Source organism: Rhinolophus ferrumequinum, chromosome 12, assembly GCF_004115265.2.
Source record: "Rhinolophus ferrumequinum isolate MPI-CBG mRhiFer1 chromosome 12, mRhiFer1_v1.p, whole genome shotgun sequence".
Classification (NCBI taxonomy): Eukaryota; Metazoa; Chordata; class Mammalia; order Chiroptera; family Rhinolophidae; genus Rhinolophus; species Rhinolophus ferrumequinum.
Window position 1 is genome coordinate 35238309 of NC_046295.1, and position 23564 is coordinate 35261872.

Sequence of the window (23564 nt, forward strand, 5' to 3'; positions counted from 1 at the left end):
ATTGTTAGGAATTTTAATGCTAGTGCAAAGCAACCCTTGTTATATATTAGACAGTATCAGGTATTCTAATACTTTTACCCACATGGAAGACTTGTTTAAGGGGAATAATACACATGCTTTTTCTCTAAGATCAGAGCACACTCTGTTCAGCACCGTGTGTTATATCTGTGTAAAAGTCAAAGCCTTGTCAGAACTTTCTAATTACCGTTGTTCCACTTCTCTTCTGCCTCATCCAAACTTTTTAAAGGAGTGGTCTCTACCAGCTTCCTCCATTTCCTCTGCACTGACTCCCTGTATAACCCTGGGAAATCTGACTTCCTTCCCCATAATTCCACTAAAACTGCTTTTTCAGAGGTTTCAGACATTGACTGTCAAGGCAAATCCAATTGCTCTTTCTTTGTCCTCATAATTTGGCACTGACCTTTTTAACTGCCCTTTTCTCATACTACCTCAGTCAGCCATATCTTGGCCAAATTCTTCTTCCTCTTTTTGTAGCTCTTCCTTCTTGTACTAACTGGCAGTGACACTTCATCCACACCCATTCCTTTTCTTTTCCCACTATACTTTCCCACCTAGAAAATGTGTCCATTTTTCATTCCTACCCCCACCTCACTGATGACTCTCTAATTAATATTTTCCATCCTGACTTATCATTCAAGCCCCCAGCCTATATCTCAGGCTGCCCAATAGAAATGTTGCATATTTTATGCTCATCTGTATTAGTTAGGGTAGGCCCGGTTAACAAATCATCCAAAAACCTTAGCGGTTTATAAAAACAAAAAAAACCAAAAACCTCCAGAGAGAAACTGTGGCTCTGCTCCAATTGTCTTTACTCTAAATGCAGGCTGACAGATCAGCCTCCGTCTGGAACATTGGTGGTTGTACAGAATAGGGAAAGGATGACATGATAAAGGGCAGACTGGCTCTTAAAGATTCACTTCAAAGTGACCACATCATGTCAACAAGGAGAAAGGAAAATCCACTCACAGGGAGGGAGTGCAAATATATGTAAATGCGCAGTCTACTCTATTCTCTTAAACAAGAACTCTACAAGAGAAATATATCATCATTCCAAAACTAACTTTAATTCCTAATTTTCATCATTTCTCATTGGCACCATTTTTATCCAGTCTTCCCAGAATGGCAATCTTGGTGCTATTTCTTTTATAAATATATTTTCCCAATTATAAAAGCAGTCTTGGAAGAAAACTTGGAAAATATACATACGTACATGTACCTCACAGACAAGTAAACACAAATCATCAATAATACCATTACCAGGACACTTATAACATTTTGGCATATGCCCTTCTGGTCCACTTTCTATCATAAGTATTGCTCTATCCCTTCCATAGGGAGATATACACATATTCATTTTTCAATTAAAATGGTATCATAACACATATAGCTTGTGGCTGTTTAAAAACTTATCAAGATAATTTCAATATTTTCTTTTCCTCCCTTATTTAAAAATATCATCTATATGGTAATACTTGCAAATTTAAATACCTAGCTCTGACCTCTCTCCTGAGTCTCACATTCCTAAAGAAAACCACATAGTAGGTAATTCTATTTGAATTTCTAATATGCATCTTAGATTTAATATAATCCCCGATTCAACTGTTGATTTACCCACAAAGGCTTCTCCCCCTCCGGTCTTTTCAATCTTTGTTATAAGTATTAATATCTACCTGTAACTCCATTGTTGGAGACATCTTGATTTCTCTTTTTTTCCCATTGTCCCCAACCGCACGTCTAATCCATCAGCCTAATCTCCAAAATATATCCCAGAGCTAACTGCTTCTTTTCCTCACTATTCTCAGCTCTGTGGTCCAGCGTCCCCAAGGACGCTGCACTACCTCCCAACTTCTCTCCTTCGTCTACTTTTTGCTTCTCCATATGGTAACCAGAGTGACCTTTTAAACACAAAAGTCAATTACATCATGTCTCTGCTCTAAAACCTTTCCCTTGCACTTAGAATAACATTTAAACTTTTTCCATGGCTTATAAGGCCTTTCTGTGATTTGGTTTCTGCCTATTTTTCTCTTCATCTCTACTGCTCTCTCCCTCATTCACTCTACTTCAGACACACTGGCTCTTTCTTTTTTTTTCCAATACCCCAGACTTACTCCTGCACCAGCGTGGCACTTACTAATTCCCCTGCCTGGTCTTGGCTCAGAGTTATCTCCTCAGGAATGCCTTCCTTAAACATTCTCTACCCCCCATACCCCAAATATGGCCCTTCCACATTCTCTGCATAGCACTTATTTTATCTGATATTTCCTTGTTTATTTCCTGGTTTACTTTTTTATTGTTTTCCCATTGGAAAATTCCTTTTTTTAGAACAAGAACTTAGTCGGTCCTACTCATGGCTCTATGCTCAGCACTTAGAACTCCATCAGGCACATAGTACGCTACAATCAATAGTCATGAAATGAACAAATGAACACATATGTAACAGCTTCTCAAGGCCAGCTGATTCCCTTTGAAGTCTATAGACACAATCCCCTTTCTTTCCATTCTTGTTACCCCAGCCTCATCTCAGACCTCATCACCCCACATCCAAATGACTGCAGCTCTCGCCTTCTCGCTTGTATGCAAATCCCTCCAATCTATTCTGCATATTGCTATTCTTCCCATTATATCTGATTCATCTGTCCTTCGCCTCCCTGTTCTTCCGAGTCTGGCTGAAGTCTCATCTCACCTGCCCGGGCTGCTGCAACTACTTGCCCTCTGAGCTCTGTCAACATTCCTGCCCTTAACCCTTACCCATCTGCACAAACACCACCTCCTGTGTCCTCTGTCTTTTGCACTGATGTTAACCTGCTCACTCCAGATGAATTCTGAGAGCACACAATGGCTTGTTTTGGGTTTTGTTTGTTTCTCATGATGCCCAGAGAAAGGCATAAGCAATCAAAACAATTATTGTGGAACTGAATAAAGTCACTGGAGAGGGAACAAGATACAATTGGTAAATTGGCTACTCCTTCTAAAGGGATTCTATGAGAACAGGTCATGATTTGGAAGGAAAGAGTAAAATGCAAATGCATGAAACAAACCAGCCAGAGTGTGAACAGGGAGACAACAATCTTGTTCACACAGAGAACAGCTGGCCACCATTGCCTTGAAACAACATTTATGTTAAATAGTTGGATAGAGTACATTTTAAGTGGACTTTGAACCTGAGTTTTTCTACTAGCCTAAGGGAAAGTGGACTGTCATTCCAGTGTAAATTACTGCCAGCTGACTAGCACCCTTTAGGCAACTCTAGTTTGCCTCCCTAGTGAACTCCGAAGCCCAGAGCGGTAATCTCCTGATGAGAGCCCAACATCTCCATCGAGCGCTTTCAGTCCACTGCAGAGAGCTGAGTACAGGAAACTCCACCAGTCCTACCAACGAGAGGGTTTGGTGCGTGCTGAGTATTGTCCTGTGCAGTAGTAGCAAGGGGAAGCAGAGATTGGGGGGAAAGCATTTCTCCCCATTGGCATTCTTCCCAGTTTGTCTAATTTGAGGTATGGCGCAGTGGAGGACTACCTCTCCCTGAACAGAGAAAAGTCAAGCCTGACCAGTCATCCCAAGGACCAAATAACCACATACAGACTTTTGAGCAAATACCACACCCTCTTTTGCTAATCCACATACTTTCCCTAACCAAATGTCCCGGCAATGAGACAAAATCCTTATTCTGTTATTTATTTTAAATAAAATTAAAAACATATTATTTGAAAATAAACACATTATCAACTCAACTGCTTATCTCAGGTCAAATGAAAATCATGGGTACATTTATCTGATGGAGAAAAAAAAATTTGTTTATAAAATTTCCTGGCCATTCTAGTAAATGAGTAATATGACCATGATGTCAGGAGTCACTGAAAACATTACCAGAATGCACACATCTAAACAACTGTTGTTCTTTATCATTTCACACAAGAAGTGCCATATAATTTATTCTGATAGAGCTGCTTTCCTGGAATCACTTTTGGAACTCCTCTTTGCAATTGCTTTCAGAGCTACTTGAAGAGGCGTTTAAAACACAGCTCCATTATTTTATAGTCCCAACTTATCTTTAACTCAAACTGATATTACTTAATTTAACGGGCTTGCTTGAATATTAATGGCTTTGGCTCATTCCTGAAACCATACAATATGTTGTTTATAGATATGTACACAGACGCACACACAATAAAAGTGCAACTTAGGGTTAGTGCTGGTCTCTGAAAGAGGAAATGAGAGAACAGGAGTGGTGAGCAGAACAAAGGGCGACTTCACATTTTTCTGTATTAAAAAAACCCCCAAACAGCCAAAATGTAGGCACTTTTGCTAACCTACATCACCAAACCAAAACTTCAAGAGTAACCTAAATGCAGTTTCAGCCTCTTTCAGGAGTGGAATTTTAAACCAATCAGTCTGAAATTTCCTGGTAAGACCCAGTGTCTTCCCCTAAGGAAAGGAGTCCTTACCTGAAATAATCCACTCCTTTTAACTTCTTAGTCCCACCCTTTTTCTGCCATCAAAACCTTCCATTTTGTACAACCCTTCAGAGCACACTTCTCCTTGCTAGATGGGGTGCTGCCCAATTAATGAATTGCTTAATAGAGCCAATTAAATCTTCAAATGAACTCAGTTGAACTTTTTTTAACCTCTGTAATATTCTCTTTTTTAACTTAAAAATACCTAAAGCAAATGTGACCAAATGTTCACATTTGTTAACTCTGCCCACTGACCAGAATTAACCAATGTTAACATTTAGTCACTTTTGACCACATCATTATCTGGTCCAAGCTGCTTGCTACCTCATTAGCTGTATTTTCCATATTTTAGACACTTTCCAAGAAAGAAAGCAAAGTCTCCCTCAAAGGAAAAAGATTTCACACCATTGAACTTATTTTTAAAAATAATTCTACTCCAGTAGATGAGAGCAATTCTAACAGAATTTCCAAAAATGTTTTAGCTAATGCTATTTAGATAATGCTATTATGTTTGGAATAAGTGGCAGGACCCCCAAGATGACCACTTTGAAGGCACAATACCCAGTACGGAGGGCTAGGAGTCAAGGGAAAACTCCTTCCTTTTCCAGTCCATGATTTTGGGTTAATCTCTTGTTCCTTGCAGGCAAGGCGGTGACTTGCTTGTCTTTGTATTTCCAGAGCGTAGAACAGTACTTAGAACACAGTAACTCTCAATAGCTGGAGTGAATGAATGAATGAACGGATAAATTGTCAAACTAACCAGCCTTGGATTTATAAACATATTAACTCATCCATGTGCCAGAAAGTCAAGAGATGGGAGGAAGTAGAAAGGGTCCATTATTTTACAGTTCTGCGTTTCTTACTCTAGTTCCAGTTTAGCCTGAAAATCATTGGGTAACCTGGTTGTTCACCACCGAAAAGACTTAAGCGTTCCTGTTTCTTAGCCTTCTCCAGCAAGAAGTCTGAGTATTGTCACATACCTGCTTTCTCAAGGTCCCTGTTAAAGAGGATGGAAAAGTCAGGTGTTTTTAACATCATCCCATTTCATCCATAGCTCTGTGTGGGGAGTTGAGACAGAAGACCTAGTCCCCTGAGCTCCACCTCTCTCCCTAGGTAACCACATGATATAATAATATTTTCTTTTCCATGTAGAAGTAAACAGCAGCTTCACACAGACATGGGAATTGTCAGAGCTCAAAGAACTCCAGCTGAAGAAAATTTCACCCTGGCAGAAGGTTATTTCAACTGCACAAGGTGCCTGAAGTTCAAGCAGAGCTTTCCCTAGAATCTGAAAGAAAATGATTCTGAATATGAAAGACCAAAAGTTCGACTGCTGGAAGCCTCTACTGTTGGTCATTGGTCTAGAACACAACAGACAAATGAAATAATTCCTAAAAGCACCAGGCCCCACTCTGCCACCACTACTAAAAATCAGCACTATTACAGTGCAGACATACATTTACACATACGAATATATATATTTCTATGCTTGCATCATCTTTGCAGACAAAGTTAGCAGATACGGCTCAGGAAGATGTCTATGCCTTCAATTTGTTCTGGTCCTCATGTCCAAAAGTATTGGGCTTGCTCTTGAATGCAACCTGTCTTTTTACCTCCTTGTTTTTATCTTCCAGAAATCACTCAGTAATGATGGTTATTATATTTACTATTATGTTCTTTTTCTATAATGATGACATGAAGATACATAAAGTTCTTAACACAATACTTGGCACATAGTAAGTATTAAAAAAATGTTACTTACTGTATTATTATTTTTAAATGAAACTGAGATGGCAGTTATACTGGTATAGTGGTTAAGAAAGAGGATACCAGAGCAAGACTGCCTGCATTTAAATCCCAGTTCTGCTCTTAATTAGCTACTTGTGACTTTGGACAATTTTCATTATTTCTCTGTGCTGTTTTCTCCTTCTGTAAAATAGAAATAATAATTATTCACCCCTACTTCATAGGGGTAAATGAGTTATACTCATATAATATGTAAAGACTTAGACTAGTACCTGCCATACAGTAACCATTATATAAGCTATTCTTATTTATTCCTTTCAATCCTGAATGTCCACAGGCTCTTTAATGGTTTTTTTGCATTCAGCAATTTCGTTCTCTTTACTCAATGTCCTTATTTTACTTCTATCTTTGATCAAGTTCTACAGCTATTCTGTTTGAACTAAAATAAGATTTTATTTAATGAATTCTCAGAATTTTAGTGATACTATTTTTTTATAATCTATGAAAGCACTAAATGTCAGTAAGGGGGAAAAAAGGTAGTTGATAAGAATTAGTGCTCATACAACGACTGTATTATAATATTTAATGCAGTAGTGCCTGAAATCCCAAATGCAAACATTATCATGAACTGCCTAAATAAGATCTAATCTTTCCTTTGTGCACAGGAAGTCAGCGACAGTTAAGCTGAAAGGGAGACACTTATAAAAAACTAAATTTTGCTCTTCCACCTCAGAAAAATTCAGAGATGGAGTGTTTTCTCTTATATCTCCCCGAGCTGCAAGGTCTAGAACAGGGGTGTCCAAACTGCGGCCCGCGGGCCAACTGTGGCCTATGATCCATTGTTAATTGGCCCGCAGCAAATTCCAAAAATACATTTAGTTTACTTAAATAAACCAGGTGAGGCAATACGTACTTCACCTCGAATGAGTGGCCCAGCTGTTTGTGTATTTTACCAAATATGGCCCTTGGTGAAAAACGTTAAAAAAGTTTGGACACCCCTGGTCTAGAGAAATGGTTAAACATAACAAGTCATCCAATTACAGGTGGTGCTCAAAACAAGACAAAGTCCTATGTGATGATTTCCAACACATGGAACTTTAGGCTTCATAAGAGCATGAGAGAGCCAGGGCAATCATGGAGGAATGGACACTGGTGGACATTCCTAGGTTCCTCCTTCACTTTGGCGCTGCCCCTGTGTCCTGGGCAATGCTGCCTGCAGGAAGCCACAGAATTTAGGAATGGTGGGGACATTCTTTCCCTACTGTGAGATAGTCTGCTCACTCTTTCTTGAGGTTGGTATGGACAGAACTACCTAGGCTCATTACAAATAAAATTTTTAATATATCAGATTTGAATGTTTCTTTAATAGGAAGCACATTAATTTTACCCACAAACTTTTTTTTTAAAGGAACGTTTGTATCATGCTGAGTACAAAGGTGACAGCATATGAACCCAGGAGGAATGTACTAATGGCCATATTTCAACACTGTCTTACTTTTGTAAGTTGATCTATTTTTTTAAAATAGTAGGTAGGGCATGGAAGGGAAAATATTTTCTTTTCCAACTTCAAAACTGCAAAAATTACATTGTTATACTTATTACATTGTATACTTATTAAACACTAATCAGAATACAGAACAATTTACCAATGCTGCTGCTAAAATGATTTTTTAAAAATTTATTCTCTGCTTGCTTTTAAAAGAAATTCTTAAGATAAATGGTTCAAAATAGCTCATGCTCAAATAAGACCACAGTCTTTGGAGTATTTTGTAATCCTCGTTGCCACTTCTGTTTGTGTGGCCTTGAACAAATTGCATGGCCTCGTATAAGTACATCTCCAAGCTTCATTTTCCTCTTCTATATGAGACTTCATGTGAGTCTCATAGGATTTTTGTAAGGATTTAATGATATAATCCATTAAGTACAAAAAGTGTCTGCGACATAGTAAGTGATTGATAAATGGTAAATTTTAATATTATATTAACACTAGGTATATCCTTATTAATCCACTCTTTGAAGCAATAATTTATGCCAACCTCCTTAGCATAACTCTTCCACCCCCTACACAAAATGTTTCAAAAAAGAAACCTCCAAATAGGCATATCCAATCTTTATTCTCTCCTGAGTGTTCCGGAACCTTTTATTTTTTAACTCGAGCGGGGCTCTTTCTAGTCAGGTTGCATCACACATTCTGTTCCACTGGGTATGTTTGATATTCTCAGCACAGGAATAGAAGGTATATGACGGAGAACACCCACCCCATGGCAGCTCCAACCAGCCACTGGCATCATCATGCCCAACCCAAGCTGGTGTTTGTATATGAAGTCCTCCAACTTCAGCTTTCCTTCCTACTGTTCCTCCTTAGGAGTTCAAAGAGGTAATAATAGAGATGACAATGACAATGATGGAGCTGATAGTAATGTTGATAAGGACAAGGAACATTCATTCTGAGCCAAGGATTATAAACACTTTGTACATATTATTTCACTTCCTCTTCCCAACAGCCATAAGAGGTAGGTACTATGATGATCCCTATTTGAGATACGAAGAAACCAAAGCTAAGAGAGGTTAGGGAGCTTCAATACTGTGACCAGAGTCATGTAGTTAGTGGGAAGCAGTGAGCCAATCTCCAAGCAGATCTGATTCTAGCCAGGGCCTTTATTCTTCACCACCAGGCCACACCAACCCCACTGCTGCTTTCAAGACTACCTAGAGCACGGGTGTCCAAACTTTTTTCAACGGTTTTCACCAAGGACCATATTCGGTAAAATACACAAACAGCCGGGCACTCATTCGAGGTGAAGTACGTATTGCCTCACCTGGTTTATTTAAGTAAACTAAATATATTTTTGGAATTTGCTGTGGGCCAATTAACAATGATTCGCGGGCCGCAGTTGGCCCGTGGGCCGCAGTTTGGACACCCCTGCTCTAGAGGATAACTTCAGGTCCTGCTGCTCTCCTCAGATTAACTCCATCCAACCCACAGTCTCTTTCTGTCCAAGTCACACTTACTGACCTCAAATTCACAAAGATGGAGGAGCAGCAGGTATAGCAAGAGGTACATCCATCAATAATTTCAGTTTGACCCCACAACCCTCAAATGAATTGCCTATCCTGGTGTGCAACAACCATGAAAACTAACGAAAAAAAATCCCAATAGGGAGATCTCTAATGTACCTTATGCCTTTTTGGTCTCCAACATTAATATACAGCACACATTAATAATTAAACTCATTTTCAAGATGAAGAAACAGGTAAGAGAAAGGGTTTGCTCACAGCTACACAACACATAGGAATAAAATCGCCTATAAAGCTCAATATGCTCTCTGGAAGTCCTTACTGCCTCCATATTCTGGGCTTCTAATGCCTTCTTTCAAACCTCTTCACACACTAGCAGCACAGAAAAGAACTCTTGTGAAATCAGACTTTCATAGGCTCAGCTAAAAGTCTAACAAGTCAAGGGGCAGTGAGAGCAGTAGAGTAACAAGTTGACCCTTCACGAGTTTCGTATTATCTTTTAACCAGACAGTCTAGATTTCTCAGGGGAAAACAAATACGTCTCCAAATACTTGTCAGCAGTTTTCAGTGAAAGAAAAACTGCAGTTAAAGCACCTCCGGTGAAAACTTTGAGCAGTAAATGCGCTTCCATTTAATTAGTACAATTTTGATAATGAATTGGATGGTGAATTGGATCCATGTCCTTAGTTCTTTGCTGGGGCGCTATACATGTAAAAATGTCAGTCACAGGCCATTCCTTTTGTTTATTTAAATGGAGAATTTTAAAAAATCACTTTTTCCACTTCATGGCTCGTTTGGACCAGGGAATAAAAATAGCCATGTCAGCAGGAGCCAAACTTTTTCTGGAAAAATAAAATGAGATGAGAAAGAACCCTACTCAGGACAACTGACGTCTTGAAGCAGCTGCTTCAGAGCAAAACTCATTTCACCCACTTCTTTTCTTGCCCCTTCTCAGAGCAGCCTCAAAGTAAGGCGCAAATTATAAGACACTCCGTGGCGTGCCCGGCGCAGCTAACCCCGCTCCCTTCACACTCCTGGGCCCGGCCACCTGTCAGAATACCGAGGGCGGCGGGCGCGGCGGGGTGGGGGAGGCGGCCCGAGAGGTGGCTCTGAGAAAGCACCCTGGCAGCTAATAACGAGTAGGATGGCTGGGAGTCTTGGAGAGGAGCGGGCTGAGCTCGGCGCGCGGGCCACTGCACGCTCAGGTGCCCCATCGCTGCGGCTTAGGGACCGGCGCTCCCCGGGTGTCCGGAGCGCCCGGCCGCGGACGCCCAGGGACTCGGCCGGCGGCTGCCCCCGGAGCGGCCCCGGCGCCCGCTCGGCCGGCTGGGGCGGTGCGGCCGCCAGTTCGCCGCGCCCCGGGACGTGTCTCACCTGTTGATCTTGAGCACGAACGCGCGGCGGTCTGCGCTCGGCAGCGTGGCCATGGCGCGCCAGTGGCCGGTCGGCCTTTAGGGTCGCGGGGTGCAGACGGCTGGGGCCCGGGGCACCGCAGAGCCGCTGCAGCGCATGCCGAGCGAGACGCGAGCCTCATCTGTCAGTCGCGGCTGGAAACTTCCGCATTTCCACCTTCAGCGCTGAAATCACCCTAGGGGAGGGCCCAACCTCCGAGCCGCGGCTGCGAGCCGAGCCACCGGCGCCCGGCCTGGCACGCCGGGAGCGACGGGCGAAGAGGGTGTGGACACACGGCGGACTGCCCTCCGGATGCTGCGGCCGAAGGCGCGCTCTTCCCGGGGCCCTGACCTCAGGCAGGAGGGAGCGGGGGCGGTTGACAAGACGACCACTGAGCGAGGCCGGAAACTCCATCTGCCCAAAGCCGCGAAGTTGCCAAAGCATGTGGGCAAGAGGGGGGAACCCGCGCCTTCCGCCCGCCCCACACAGTTGGTGAGGTCAGGAAACCAACGCCGGAATTCTTAACGCTAGGCCTTATTAAAGAGTCACACCATGCCTGGAAGAAAGCAGATGGAAAACCAACCAACCAACCAACCAACCAACCAACAAAATGAATCAGTGGAAACTTTGGAATACAAATCAACTTTTGCAAACCGAATATCCATCATGCTTACTGGGGTGCCTCAAATAAATATGATGAATCCATCCAAGGAATGGACATTATGTGTTACAAAAACAATTTTTTTTTTTTTTTTACAACCTGGGCATAAATGCTTTTCTTCAGGGAAATACTGCACGCAGCCTTCCTGTGATTCAAGAATATGCTGCAGCCCTGTTTATTTGTTTCAGACTGAGTCTACTAGTAAGAAACCCAACCAAACTCAAAAAAATCAGAAAGTCCCAATGCTCACTGGAGTGGAAAAGTCTGTTTATTTCAAGTCACTGGTTTGCGCTGTTTGTTACACTAGAGCACTCTAATGCCTCTATTTGTCATCTTGCCCTTAAATAAAATACTAAAGCAAGATATATTTGGTTCAAAGCTGTGCTGCTGTCCAATGTGGTAGCCATTAGCCACCTGTGGCTCTTGACCATTGGAAATAAGTAATGGTTAGTCTGAATTGAGATGTGCTGAATGTGTAAAATACACACCGGGTTTTGAAGACAGTACAGAAAGATTAATGCAAAATATCTTGTTAACGATTTTAATGTTGATTACATGTTAAATTGATACTTTGATATATTAGGTAAATAAAATCTAGTATTAAAATTAATTTCACCTGTTTGTTTTGCCCTCTTGAAAACGTGGCTTGCATTAAAGAAAATGTAAAATTACATGGTATATAGTTCACATGTAGGGGTCAATTATATTCCCATTGGACAATGCTGGTTTTCAATTTACAACCTACTACTAAAATGCCTGAGCAACTGAATTCAGTCTCTTCCTGATGGCCCTCTTTTCACTGCTTTTGGCTGCCTCAGGTAGTTTAGTAATACTACAGAGCTGGTTAGGTAACTTTTCCGCCCAAATATCAATGCCTTTAAGCATATAAGACAAAGTTTAGTCTAACGTTACATAGGCTACGGAACAAGAACCAAAGAAAGGAAAGCTCTTTGAAATGTGGAGTTTCTGACTTTCAAAATTCTCCTAAGTATAATATATTTACTGAACTGAGATTTATAAGTGTCGGGAAAGAAAATAATTTTCCTTCTCCTCTTCTAAGTTCTTCTGGCTAGACTAATAATCAAATTAATGTAAGACAGATTAACTGGAGAAAAATAACCAAATTAATTATATATGTGTCATGCAGGGTGTCATGTGGGGTCTCTGGTCCCACTTACCACATAAGAACGCAGGACATGGTGAGGCCAAAAAGGAACACTCACGGAGCCATAGACAGGGGAGTCATACCACTATAATCCACGCCTCTCTGCAATCTGCGCTTGCAGGCTCAGCCACCATCTTCTTGCTAGCCCCCATTTTCTGTTAATGTAGCCACGGCAGTTATATTAGTGCCCAGTGGCTCACTGGTTACAGCTGACGGCCAACTAGACACAACTGATGGCCATCCAATCACAGTTGACATACTACATGGACATACTACCTGAGCCAGCACCTTTCCACGTGAGGCCGAGAGCCTGGAAACTGCACTCCTGGCTCTGTCCCCAACATATGTATATATGGGGGTTCCATAAGAATATGGGGCTGGAGGGACAGACTGGGCAGTTGAGGTTTATATGCCACCTTGAGCTAAGGAGAAGGGAGTTGTGATTTGGAACATCAAAGAGCAGGAACACAATTCACATGGACATGATAAAGCAAATGTTTGATAAATATGTGTTTGCTGGGCCACCTTTAACAATGGGACGCAGAGAGGACTTTGAGCAAATGGGCCTTGCTAGGTTCCTCACTGTATGTCACACACTAGTTCATATTAAACTATGGTTATCTGTGATGACATCTTCCTTCCTGGAGAAGGTCTTCCTTCTAAATTCTTTTAGGCAATTGGAGGAAGATCAACGTTTTTCCTGAGTTTTCCCTTTCTTAAAAATAACCAGCTTAAAATATTCAATATCCCAAAAGGCATATTTTGGGGTGGCAAACTCTGCTCTCCTTCATGAGTAAGCATTTAGAGAGAAAAATACTAAGAGAACAATTCTGTAAGTACTTCTTCAAATTGGGAAAAAATAGATGATTCATAGAAAATATTTTAAACCAGAGTCTTCAGTCCATTGTGTAGTCAGTCAGCCTTTCAGATGGGCTTCTCTGAGGTTTTGAATGTTTGTGATACAGATTTTTAAACACAGTGAAAATATGTTGATTTCCATACAAACATATAAAAGGTAATGAGAGTGTCTCAAATTTTCAGAATTTGAAATCAAGGAAAACTGTTCCTTTCAGTGGGCTGGAGGGAATCACACAATCTCCCATCCTATGTCAGCTCATGCTGCATTCTACTTAGTATTGGGTACCAACTATGAAAGTTAGGCCAGGATTATTATCCTTTATGCTTTCAATTCTCTGATGATTAGAAAGGACTCCAAATTTCCTTAACAGCCTTTTAATGATTCAACATGAATGTGTCATCCATTAATTCAGTCAAATGCCTATTTTATTATTTGTTTTATTTTTTAAAGATGTGTATTAAAAATACAGCTAACATACAATATTATATTAGTTGCAGGGGTACACCATAGTTACTCAACATTTATACATCTAAAGAAGCGATCACCATGGTAAGTGCAGCAACCATCTGACACCATACTATGCTATCACAATATTATTGACTATATTCCCTATGCTGTATATTACATCCCCATGACTTATCAAATGCCTATTTTAAAATTTTATCTGCTCTTGGATACATTCACAGATCGCTGACAAGTTTCAAAAATAGCTAAGTGCCTTGCTTCTGCATTTTCACTACCTCTTAGTTCCCTATAGTTGGGCTTCTCTTCTCCTGGCCTCTATGTGCAAAGCATGCTCTGGAAGACCTCGTTCTTTCCATGCCTTACGACCTTTCTTGGCTTTCCTCTTTCTCTGCATCTTTGTATAATTCAATTTTGGTTTTCACCTTCATAAAATACCTCCCTTGACTTCTACGACAGATGTTATATCAAATATCCCAAATTTTTCTCTAGTTTTACCCACATCTTCTTCTTAACTGACCAAAAAGCCAATCTCTTCCTTTACATTACATCTTGCCTATTTTATTTAACAAGCAATTAAATAACACCTTTTACCAGCGCCTGTTCCAAGCTTTTGGAACAAACATTAATTAATAACAACCACTGTGATTTGGAACATCAAAGGGCAGGAAGACAATTCACGTGGACATGAAAAAGCAAATGTTTGGTAAATAAGTATTTGCTGGGCATTAGGTAATAACGTTATCTCCACTTTCCAAGTGAGAAAACTGAGGCAAGAGAGGTTAAGTGACTTGTCCAAATTTACAAACTAGTAAGGGATGGAGTTGTTTCCAATCCTGAAGTTTTGCCTATCTCCCAGATATTTCCACTCGAATATGTTCAGACTCCGCAAATATAAAACTAACTATCCCTCCATGCTCACCCATTTCTGTTGGTGGCACTATTTCCTCGTTTGCCTGGTTTAAAATTTTGGAGTCATCTAGTGGGGGGAAAGCAGAAAATCTCCGTTCTGGCTTCAACTTTTCCCTCCTGTGTGATCCTGAGCGAGTCACACTCCCTGTTTGGATCAGAGTCCTTGGTCTTAGCATGACATCATCCACTTGCCTCCCTGAACCTGATGAATGTGTCAGCTCTAACTTCTTCCTTTTCTTTACCCTTCAGATCTAATCATCTAGCAAGGCCTGCCATTTAGTCTTCACTAACATCACTCCTTTATAAATATCACTGTTGTCATTGCTTTCGTTCTGGCCTAGCCTGTATAAATTCATATCTGGATGACAGAAATAAGATTTAAAATGGCCTCCTTGCCTGTAGCTTCTCCTTATTCCAGTTGAATCTGACTCTATCACTATATTAATTTTTCTAAAACAGGTTTTATCATGTTTTTTCCCTGCTTCATTGACTTTGGTGGCTTCCCATAGCCTCTACGACCAAGTGTGACCTTCTCTAACAGGCTTATAGGGGCTTCTTCACTTCATGTAACTAGCTCTATCCCTTTCTTCTCCATTGAAGTAGGGAATATCTCCAACTTGCCCCTAGAGAAGGCAGTGTTTTTCTCTGCCTGGAGCCTTCTCTGCTTATGTCATTCTTTCTGCCATCCTCACTTGACATTCTTCAAAGTCTGAGTCAAGTTGTTGAGTCCAACCTCTACCTGAAAGAGTATCTCTTTCAGTCTGGCAACACCCTTTAATTAGTTAAAAAGTGTAGGTGGTCACCAATAAACACAGTCTAGTGGAATGCAAGGTCCATAGGACTTACAGAGAAAAGCGTGACCATTTGTACATCTCCTTACTTATGCCCCAAACCATTCAAAACCTCCAGCAGATTTTGTTCAAATGTCACCTTCTATGACCATCAATTTAACATTTTAATGTCCCTTCTCTAGTCCAGACACTTCCTAACTCTTTTTTCAACTTCGTTTTTCTCCAAGGCAATTATCACTATTTGACATATGAGTACTATATATTTTATTTCTAGAATATAAGTTCTGTGAGTGCAGGGATTTTTGTTTTATTCATTGCTCTATCACTATTGCTTTGAAAAATGCCCATCACATAGTCAGTGTTCAATAAGTACTTGTTGAATAAATGAATGAATAACTAATTGATCAAGTATTGAACACAGAGCAGACACTCCATATAAAATGAACTTGAATGAGAATGACCAAGTTTCACATGTATTTCAAAAGGAAGTAAGAATCTATTTTACTCTCTTGAGTATTTCAGTTGTGCTGTTCTATGAATATCTTCTGGCTCTATTTTGTATTTATCTCTTGAGTTGAGGAATGAAACGAGCGCTAGCAAATAAATATCTTAATTGTTGTGTTATAACTGAGGACAGATACAGAAAGTTTTGTGGGCTGGTATTTAAAGCCAGCCATAGCTCATAAATTAGAATTTGGAATTTCCTAATTTTCTCCACTTCACTCCTCATATTGTTACAAGAACTGTGTAAATATGAAAAGAATAAAGATTAAGAAATTTTCTCTTAAAATTATTATGGTGATATATATATATATATATATATATATATATATATATATATATATATATTTATATGTATATGTATACTTTACCTGTATTAGTATTGTAAATTTAGGATTTAGATCATATTCTAATGTACAATATTATTTCATATTCAATAGAACTATTCATACCATAGCTTTTTTTAACTAGAAGGAGCTTGGATTAATTTATGAATAAATGAATGAATTCTCTCATTATCGTTTATGTGCCTTCTATTCATTCCCTAAATATTTACCGAGTGTTTACTATATGTCAGGCTTCCATAGTAAATGATAACAGTGGCAAACAATTAACAATGCTTGTTTCCTCACATAATATTCTATATCAAGAGTAATTGAAAAATAAATTTTTAAAAATTAAAAACAACAATACGTGTTCCCTAGCTTCCCAGAGCTCATGGTTTAGGAATGAGGCACACATTTCAAAGGAAAGAAGAAGCTCGGGTTCCATGTGGCCATACAGGAATATTTTGCCTCACAAACTTCTGTGAGAGTGAGGAAGCACAGAGAGGAAATGATTTATTCTTGTGGAGAGGGCGTTGGCAGAGAGATTGACGCTGAGGAAGAATGACTACGAATGCAGTGACATGGGAACTGGGTCTTAAACAACAAGTAAGCATTTGTCAGGCAGAGAAGAGTGTGTTCAGGATGTTCTAGGTAGAAATTGCTTCTGTGAAAGTAAGGGAGCCAGGAGACACCACTGACCATCCCAGGAATTAAAAAGTGGGATGGGAGCTCAGGGGCACAGAGTGAAATGGCAAGAAATGAAGCTTTGAAGGTGGGCAGGGCCTGACTGAGTGTGAGGGTCCTGTCAAGGAATTCGGACTTTATCCAACAGGCTACGAATACCACCAAATGGTGATTGCTGCTTTTGTCTCTAGATTACTGTCTTGGGAGCTACCTCTTGCCACCTGGCAGTCCACGATAAGGACTGTCCAGTAGAGTACGGGCACAGGGTGGAAAGGATTATGCCCCCTATATCTGGCCCTGCCATCCTGATCTTCCTCAACCTGAGCACACATGCTGGACACTAATGAAGAAGTAAAGAGTTCTTTACAGGAGGATGTAGACAATTTTCCCAAAGTCAAATGGCATAGAGAGAGGGAGGATTTATGGAGGAAAGAGTCAGGTGCTGGTCCTCTGGTCCGGTTACTTCTGCCCTCGTTGGACTGCCCCACGTGGTCATTGCCTCATTCCTGACTCCCAGCTCTCTCTCTCTCTGAGTTCCCTCAGGCCTCGCTATTGACCCACTTCCCCATCAGTCTACTTTCTTCTCCCTAAAGAAAGAATCAGTTCCCCATGCCTTGGTTTGTTCCTATGTCTGGGCAAGTTCCAGGCATCCTCTAAATGTTGTACTTTCTCCTCCCTCTAGTTTATGCTGTCCCCGAAGTGGGAAAAGTTGGGCTCTGATCCATGCTTGGGGAGACGCAGTGGTCGGCTTCTGATCCAGGCTGTGGTTGACATTCTTCACATATAAAGGTGGTTAATAGTGGTCCTCTTTCCAGGATGGTTATAAAGATTAAATAATGTAAGCGACATGTAATGATTCCTATTATTACCATTTTCTGAACTATCTATCACAGCAAGTTACTGAAAGTCCAAATAAAAGTGGCTTGCTCTCTAAGTTTATTACCCAGGTAAACCAGAGGAAGGCTAGGCCTAGCTCAGCAACTCAACAATGCCATTAAGCATCCAGGTTCTTTCAGTCCCTCCACTCTACCGCCCTTAGCAGGAGGCCTTTGGTTGTCACTCTTATGTCCTCATAACTACAAGATGGCTCCCATGACTCTGAGCAGCCAATAGGAAGCCAAAGCTTTCTCCACATGAGTCTCTGCCTTTCCCAGCAGTCCTCCAGGAAACCTGCCTTCAGAACTTACTGGCCAGAAAATGGATTTGATGCTTCTCCTCAGCTGCACCGAAGGCTGGGAAAGATTATCTGGAGACAGGAGTGGGTAATCATAGTTGGCGTAGAACTACTGATTCATTCTCTTGAACTGCCAAAACAGAAGAGGACAAAGAGGAGAATAGTTGTTGGGCAAGCAGTGAACAGAGGCTGCTATACCCATTGTATTGAGAACATTGAGTAAGATAATGCATATAAAGGACAGAGCATACTGCTGGATATTAGGTACGCTGTCAGAACATGTGGGCTGTGATTTTATTATTATTCGACATTGTGTTGCTTTAAAGCTATATCAATTGTTTTTAACGTGTTTACTATTATTTCCTCATAATGGATTCCCAGAAGTGGAATTTATTAGGTCAAAAGTTATAAACTCCTGCCCCCAAAATGCTTGAATTTAATCATGAGGAAATAGTAGACAAATTTAAATTGAGGGATCTTCTACTAACCAACTACCAATTTTTTTTTTTTAAATGTCGGTTTCATGAAAGACAAAGAAAGGCTGAAAAACTGGTACAGATTAAAAAAGACTAAAGAGACAGAGCAATTAAAGACACTGAGGGATGCTGCAGTTGATCTTGGGTCAGGAAAAAATATTATAAAGAATATTGCTGAGCCAATTGGCAAAAATCTGCATATTGACTGTGTATTTGATAACAATATTGTATTAAAGTTACACTTCTTTTTTTTTTTCATAAATTTTATTGGGGAATATTTGGGGAACAGCATGTTTCTCCAGGGCCCATCAGCCCCAAGTCGTTGTCCTTCAGTCTAGTTGTGGAGGGTGCAGCTCAGCTCCAAGTCCCGTTAATATTTTCAATATTTAGTTGCAGGGGGCACAGCCCACCATCCCATGTGGGAATTGAACCGGCAACCTTGCTGAGACCTCTAACAACTGAGCCATCAGGCTGCCCCTAAAGTTACACTTCTTAATTTTATACTTACACTGTTGATCCTCATTCTTGGGAAACACACGCTGAACTATTTAGGTAAAAGGATGGAATGGTATAATATCTGCAACTTACTCTCAGATGCTCATCAATGATGATAAAGATGATAATGATAATAATATTAACAACATTAAATAAGATTGTAAATGACAACCTGTAAAATAAGATTGTGAAATAAGATAATAATGAACTAGTGAAACAATTGGTCAATTTAGATGAAGAGTGTGCAGAAATTCCTTCTCTGTAAATTTGAAAATTTTTCAAAATAAAAAGTTAAATGTAAAAAAATAGAAATTCCAAACATAATTTTGGGTTTTGTTAGTTCATGCCAATTTATAAACAATGTAGAAGAGACTCTTTAATTCCATCCTCATTAACACTGAGCATTTTTTTTCCTTTTTACAAGTTCACCAGGCTAAAAATAAGTTAAATTTTTAAAGTTTATTAGTTAGATGAATTGAATATTTTTCCATGATATGTCACTTCCTTTCATGGCAGTTTGTATCTTGTCCCACTTGTCTATTAAAGCCTTAAAGTTTTTCTTATTGATTTGTATTCATCCTTTAAATAATTTGCTACTGGTGTGTGGTATCTCTCTTTAGATAGCTAATCTCCCTAAATACTTTGAACCATTTGGAGGACAGAAACCAAACAGGTTTATAGAATCTTTAGAAATTTTGCAGGCATTCAGGGGGGATAATCCTTGCCAATCCCATATGGAAACATGGGCATGTACCATAAGTTTTCTCTTAGGTAAAAGTCCTTAGTTATAAACATAGTTAGTTTCCAATTCAAGACCAGAATGTCTAGCCCAAGATATTAATCAAAACTCCACCGTATATTTAATTGCAAATCTTCCCCCAGTTGGGGTGTGCTTCAGGCTGACAGCACGCAGCAGCAAAGAAGGGGAAGGATGCATGGTTTGTTTTCGTCTCCACTTTGTGCCACTTCTCTTTTCTTCAGCTTGCTAGCCAGTTTCTGACCTCTTTGGGGTTGGAGGAATGGCAAGGTGTAGGGACAAAGTCCCAGAGAGCAGTTTCCAGGCTCTCAGCCTCATGTGGAAAGGTGCTGGCTTGGTTATTAGATGGCCATCAGTTGTAATCAGATAACCATCCACTGTGGTTGGGTGGCCATCAGCTGTTACCAGTTAGCCATTAGCCAATAATATAACTGCCGTGGCTACACTGGCATGGGGGTTGGTTGGTTGGCAGAGAAGCAGACAGCAGATTGCTGATCGTGTGGATCCTGCTTCCTGTGTCTCCAAACCAGCTGCCGGAGAGAGTATAGTGGTCTGACTCCCCTATCCATGGCTCCGTTAGTGTTCCTTTTTGGCCTCACCATATTCTGTGTTGTTATGCAGGGAGCGGGACCAGAGACCCTGCATTACACAACGTATAAGGACACTCTCATAGAACTGATATTGTTGTAAGCTAGCTTCCCACTTCCCGTGCCTGGCAAATAATCACTGCTAACTCTTTTCCTGGGTCCTTTGGAAGATTATTTTCCTGGAGACTTCTTTTCTATAGGTCATTTCACTGGGTTCATATATCACTATTCCTGTTGCTCACTTGTGACTCATTTGCAACCCCCCTCCAGTTTCCTGCTGCTAGGGTCCTCCGCTCTCTAGGTGATCCTGCTGGACAGGACTCTAAATGACACTTGGCTGGATCTCTCCCATGTAGCCCACATCTGATCCACTGAAAATACTCAGAAATTCCTTGGCCTGACAATTCTGGCCAACCCAACACAATGTCTGTCTGGTGCCTCAGGCTGTTTTATCATCCTTGGTCAGGAGTCAGGCAGCATCCTTGCGTCTCCCACCTGCAAGAAACTTGTTATTTCAAACTCTCTGAAAGGTTCTTAGAAACCTGTATTAAAAGCCTCCCTCATTTACCCTTCTCTCCACAATCATAGGCAAAAATGGGAACTCTTCTTGGCAAAATCCTGTCCAAGAAAATCTCTTCAAAATTTCTGTGGGGTCCGAGATTATAGAAGCGGTTCTCAGAGTGTTCTTGGTAGATTTTGCATATGGTGATCTGGTTTTGGAACATCAGATTTGTTATATTTGGTTATTCCAGTGAAACTTATATTTCAACATACTTACTCTAATTTTAGATATCCTGCCATTTAGCCACATTTACAGAGACCATAGTTCAGGGCATTCTCTTCTCTAGAGTAGGAGCTCTTGGAGACAGGAGTAGATTATTGGAAAATGGTATAGTTGATGCTTTATTTTATTAGCAAATTTATTTCAATGTATAATATACATAGAGATGAGTACATAATAAATGTATAGCTTGATGACCTTTACAAAGTAATACCCATGAACAAACACCCAGATCAAGAAAGAGAACATTACCAGCTTCCAGAAGCCCCAATCATATTCTTTCCCAATGAGTTCTTCCCAAGGTAACTAATAATCCTGACTATTCACACCATAGATCAGTTTTACTTGCTTTTGAAGTCTATACAAGTGGAATGTTTGTGAGATTCATGCATTCTATTGCCTTAAGTTGGAGACCATTCATTCTCAGTACTGTATGCATGGTGTGAATATACCTGGACAGTTAATATTTGATCAGTGAATCTCTTCCATTAAGGGTAGTTCAAAGGTTGACTGTAGCCTCGCCAGACCGTCTCTGATTTCAACCAGAATTCACAAGAGAATTCTTAAGTCACCCTAATCACTTGCATTGGGTGTCAGAACCAAGTAGTTGAATTCCTCATGATTTAAAACTGTGTACAAGGTGAGGCTCTTTCAGGGAAAGTTTATTATTCCTCCCCATTCTTTATATTCTAGTCCATCAATCTGCTCTTTTCATTTGGCTGACTTAAAATCGTAAATGGAAAAGAAAACCCACATTTTCTAAGAAACATTTTGCGTAAATTATGGTAATAGTTGTATGAGTTTCTATTTCCTCAGGAATTATGATAAGAAGTTTTAGCACATAGGCCCCAAGAAAAATTGCAACAGATCCATTCACAGTCACAGTTGGATATCAAAAATGCTTTTCTGAATATATCTTGCATTGTACTTTATAATTATGTAATAGAATCATTTCAATTAAAATGAAAGGCTTCAAAGAATAATAGATTTTTATCTGAGACTCAGATGACCTTTTAACTTATATTTAAATAAAAAGTCACATTTTAAAATTTTACAATGAAATTCAATAAGTATTTTGAAAACTTGTCAGAGTTTACTTTATGGATTGATAGCCCCATTACAGTTTAAAATCTTGGAGTTAAAGTATTATCTATGCTCTGAATAATAAATGAAAATCACTAAAGACTTGTGTTTTATGAAATCCTGCTTGACAAACATTAAAATATTATTAGAACATTATTTTAAATGAAAAAAATCTTTTCATTCAGACAGAGGTATATGTATAACTTCATTCATCTATTCATTCAACAAAATATTTATTGAGTACCTGCTATGTACCAGGCATTACACTAGGCGATAGACATGTCACATGAATAAGGTGAATACTGCCACTGTCCTCAGGAGCCTATAGTTTAGTGTAGTTGAGAGACAGATAACTTCTAGACAGGCTAATCACTGCTTCTGCATGTGCTGTAGGATTCTGTATGTGCTATAGAAGCACATGAAAGGCACCAAATCAATCTTTGGGAGGTCGTGGAATCTTTTCCCCAAGGAAATGATGCCTAAGGTGGGTAAGAAGGTAGCCAGATACAGGGTAGAAAGGGAGAGTGGACTAAACATTTGCAAAGGCTGAAGCAACTGGATGCCATTCACTGACATAGGGCCTATAGTACAGGGATTAGGTTGGAAAAGGAGAAGGGAACATAATTAAATGAGCTGGCGACATGAAAATGAATACTCAAGAAGCCCAAAAAGAAGACAACATAGTGGAGCTCTCTTTGCCACATCTACTGAGAGGATGAAGACCATTCTCAGAAATCAGACTGTGGACATTCCAGGAATTGTGGACATCACTCTGAAGGGACACACAGTTATTGTGAAAGGCCCCAGAGGCAACCTGTGGAGGGACTTCAATCTCATCAATGTAGAACTCAGTATCCTTGGAAAAAAAAGAAGAAGCTCTAGTTGACAAATTGTGGGGAAAAAGAAAGGAACTGTTATTGTTCACTCACTCTGTAGTCATAGACAGAACACGATCAAGGGGGTTGCACTGGGCTTCTGTTACAAGATGAGGTCTCTGTGTGCTCACCTCCCCGTCAAAGAGATTATTCAGGAGAATAGATCTCTTGTTTAAATCCAAAATTTCTTGGGTTGAAAAATGTATCTGCGAGGTTTGAATGGGATCATTATCTCAAGCCCAGAAAGATGAGATTCTTGAAGGAAACGACATTGAAATTGTATAAAATTCAGTTACTTTGATTCAATAAGCCACAACAGTTAAAAACAAGGATATCAGAAAAATTTT

At 40.1% G+C, this 23564-nt stretch overlaps 1 protein-coding gene across 4 annotated transcripts in view; it reads right to left on the bottom strand.

The window, feature by feature from the left end:
- Positions 1-10852, bottom strand: part of DOCK8 (dedicator of cytokinesis 8) — a 193313-nt gene extending 182461 nt beyond the window's left edge. Inside the window, exon 1 of one of the 4 annotated variants that reach the window (XM_033122589.1) lies at positions 10611-10852. In XM_033122589.1, coding sequence (XP_032978480.1) covers positions 10611-10663 — 53 coding nt within the window. In that variant the 5' untranslated portion in view covers positions 10664-10852. Of the gene's footprint in view, positions 1-6234; positions 6387-10610 lie in introns of those variants that run through there. The other 3 variants (XM_033122588.1, XM_033122593.1, XM_033122590.1) reach the window with 3 other exon arrangements.
- Positions 10853-23564: the final 12712 nt, after the last annotated feature.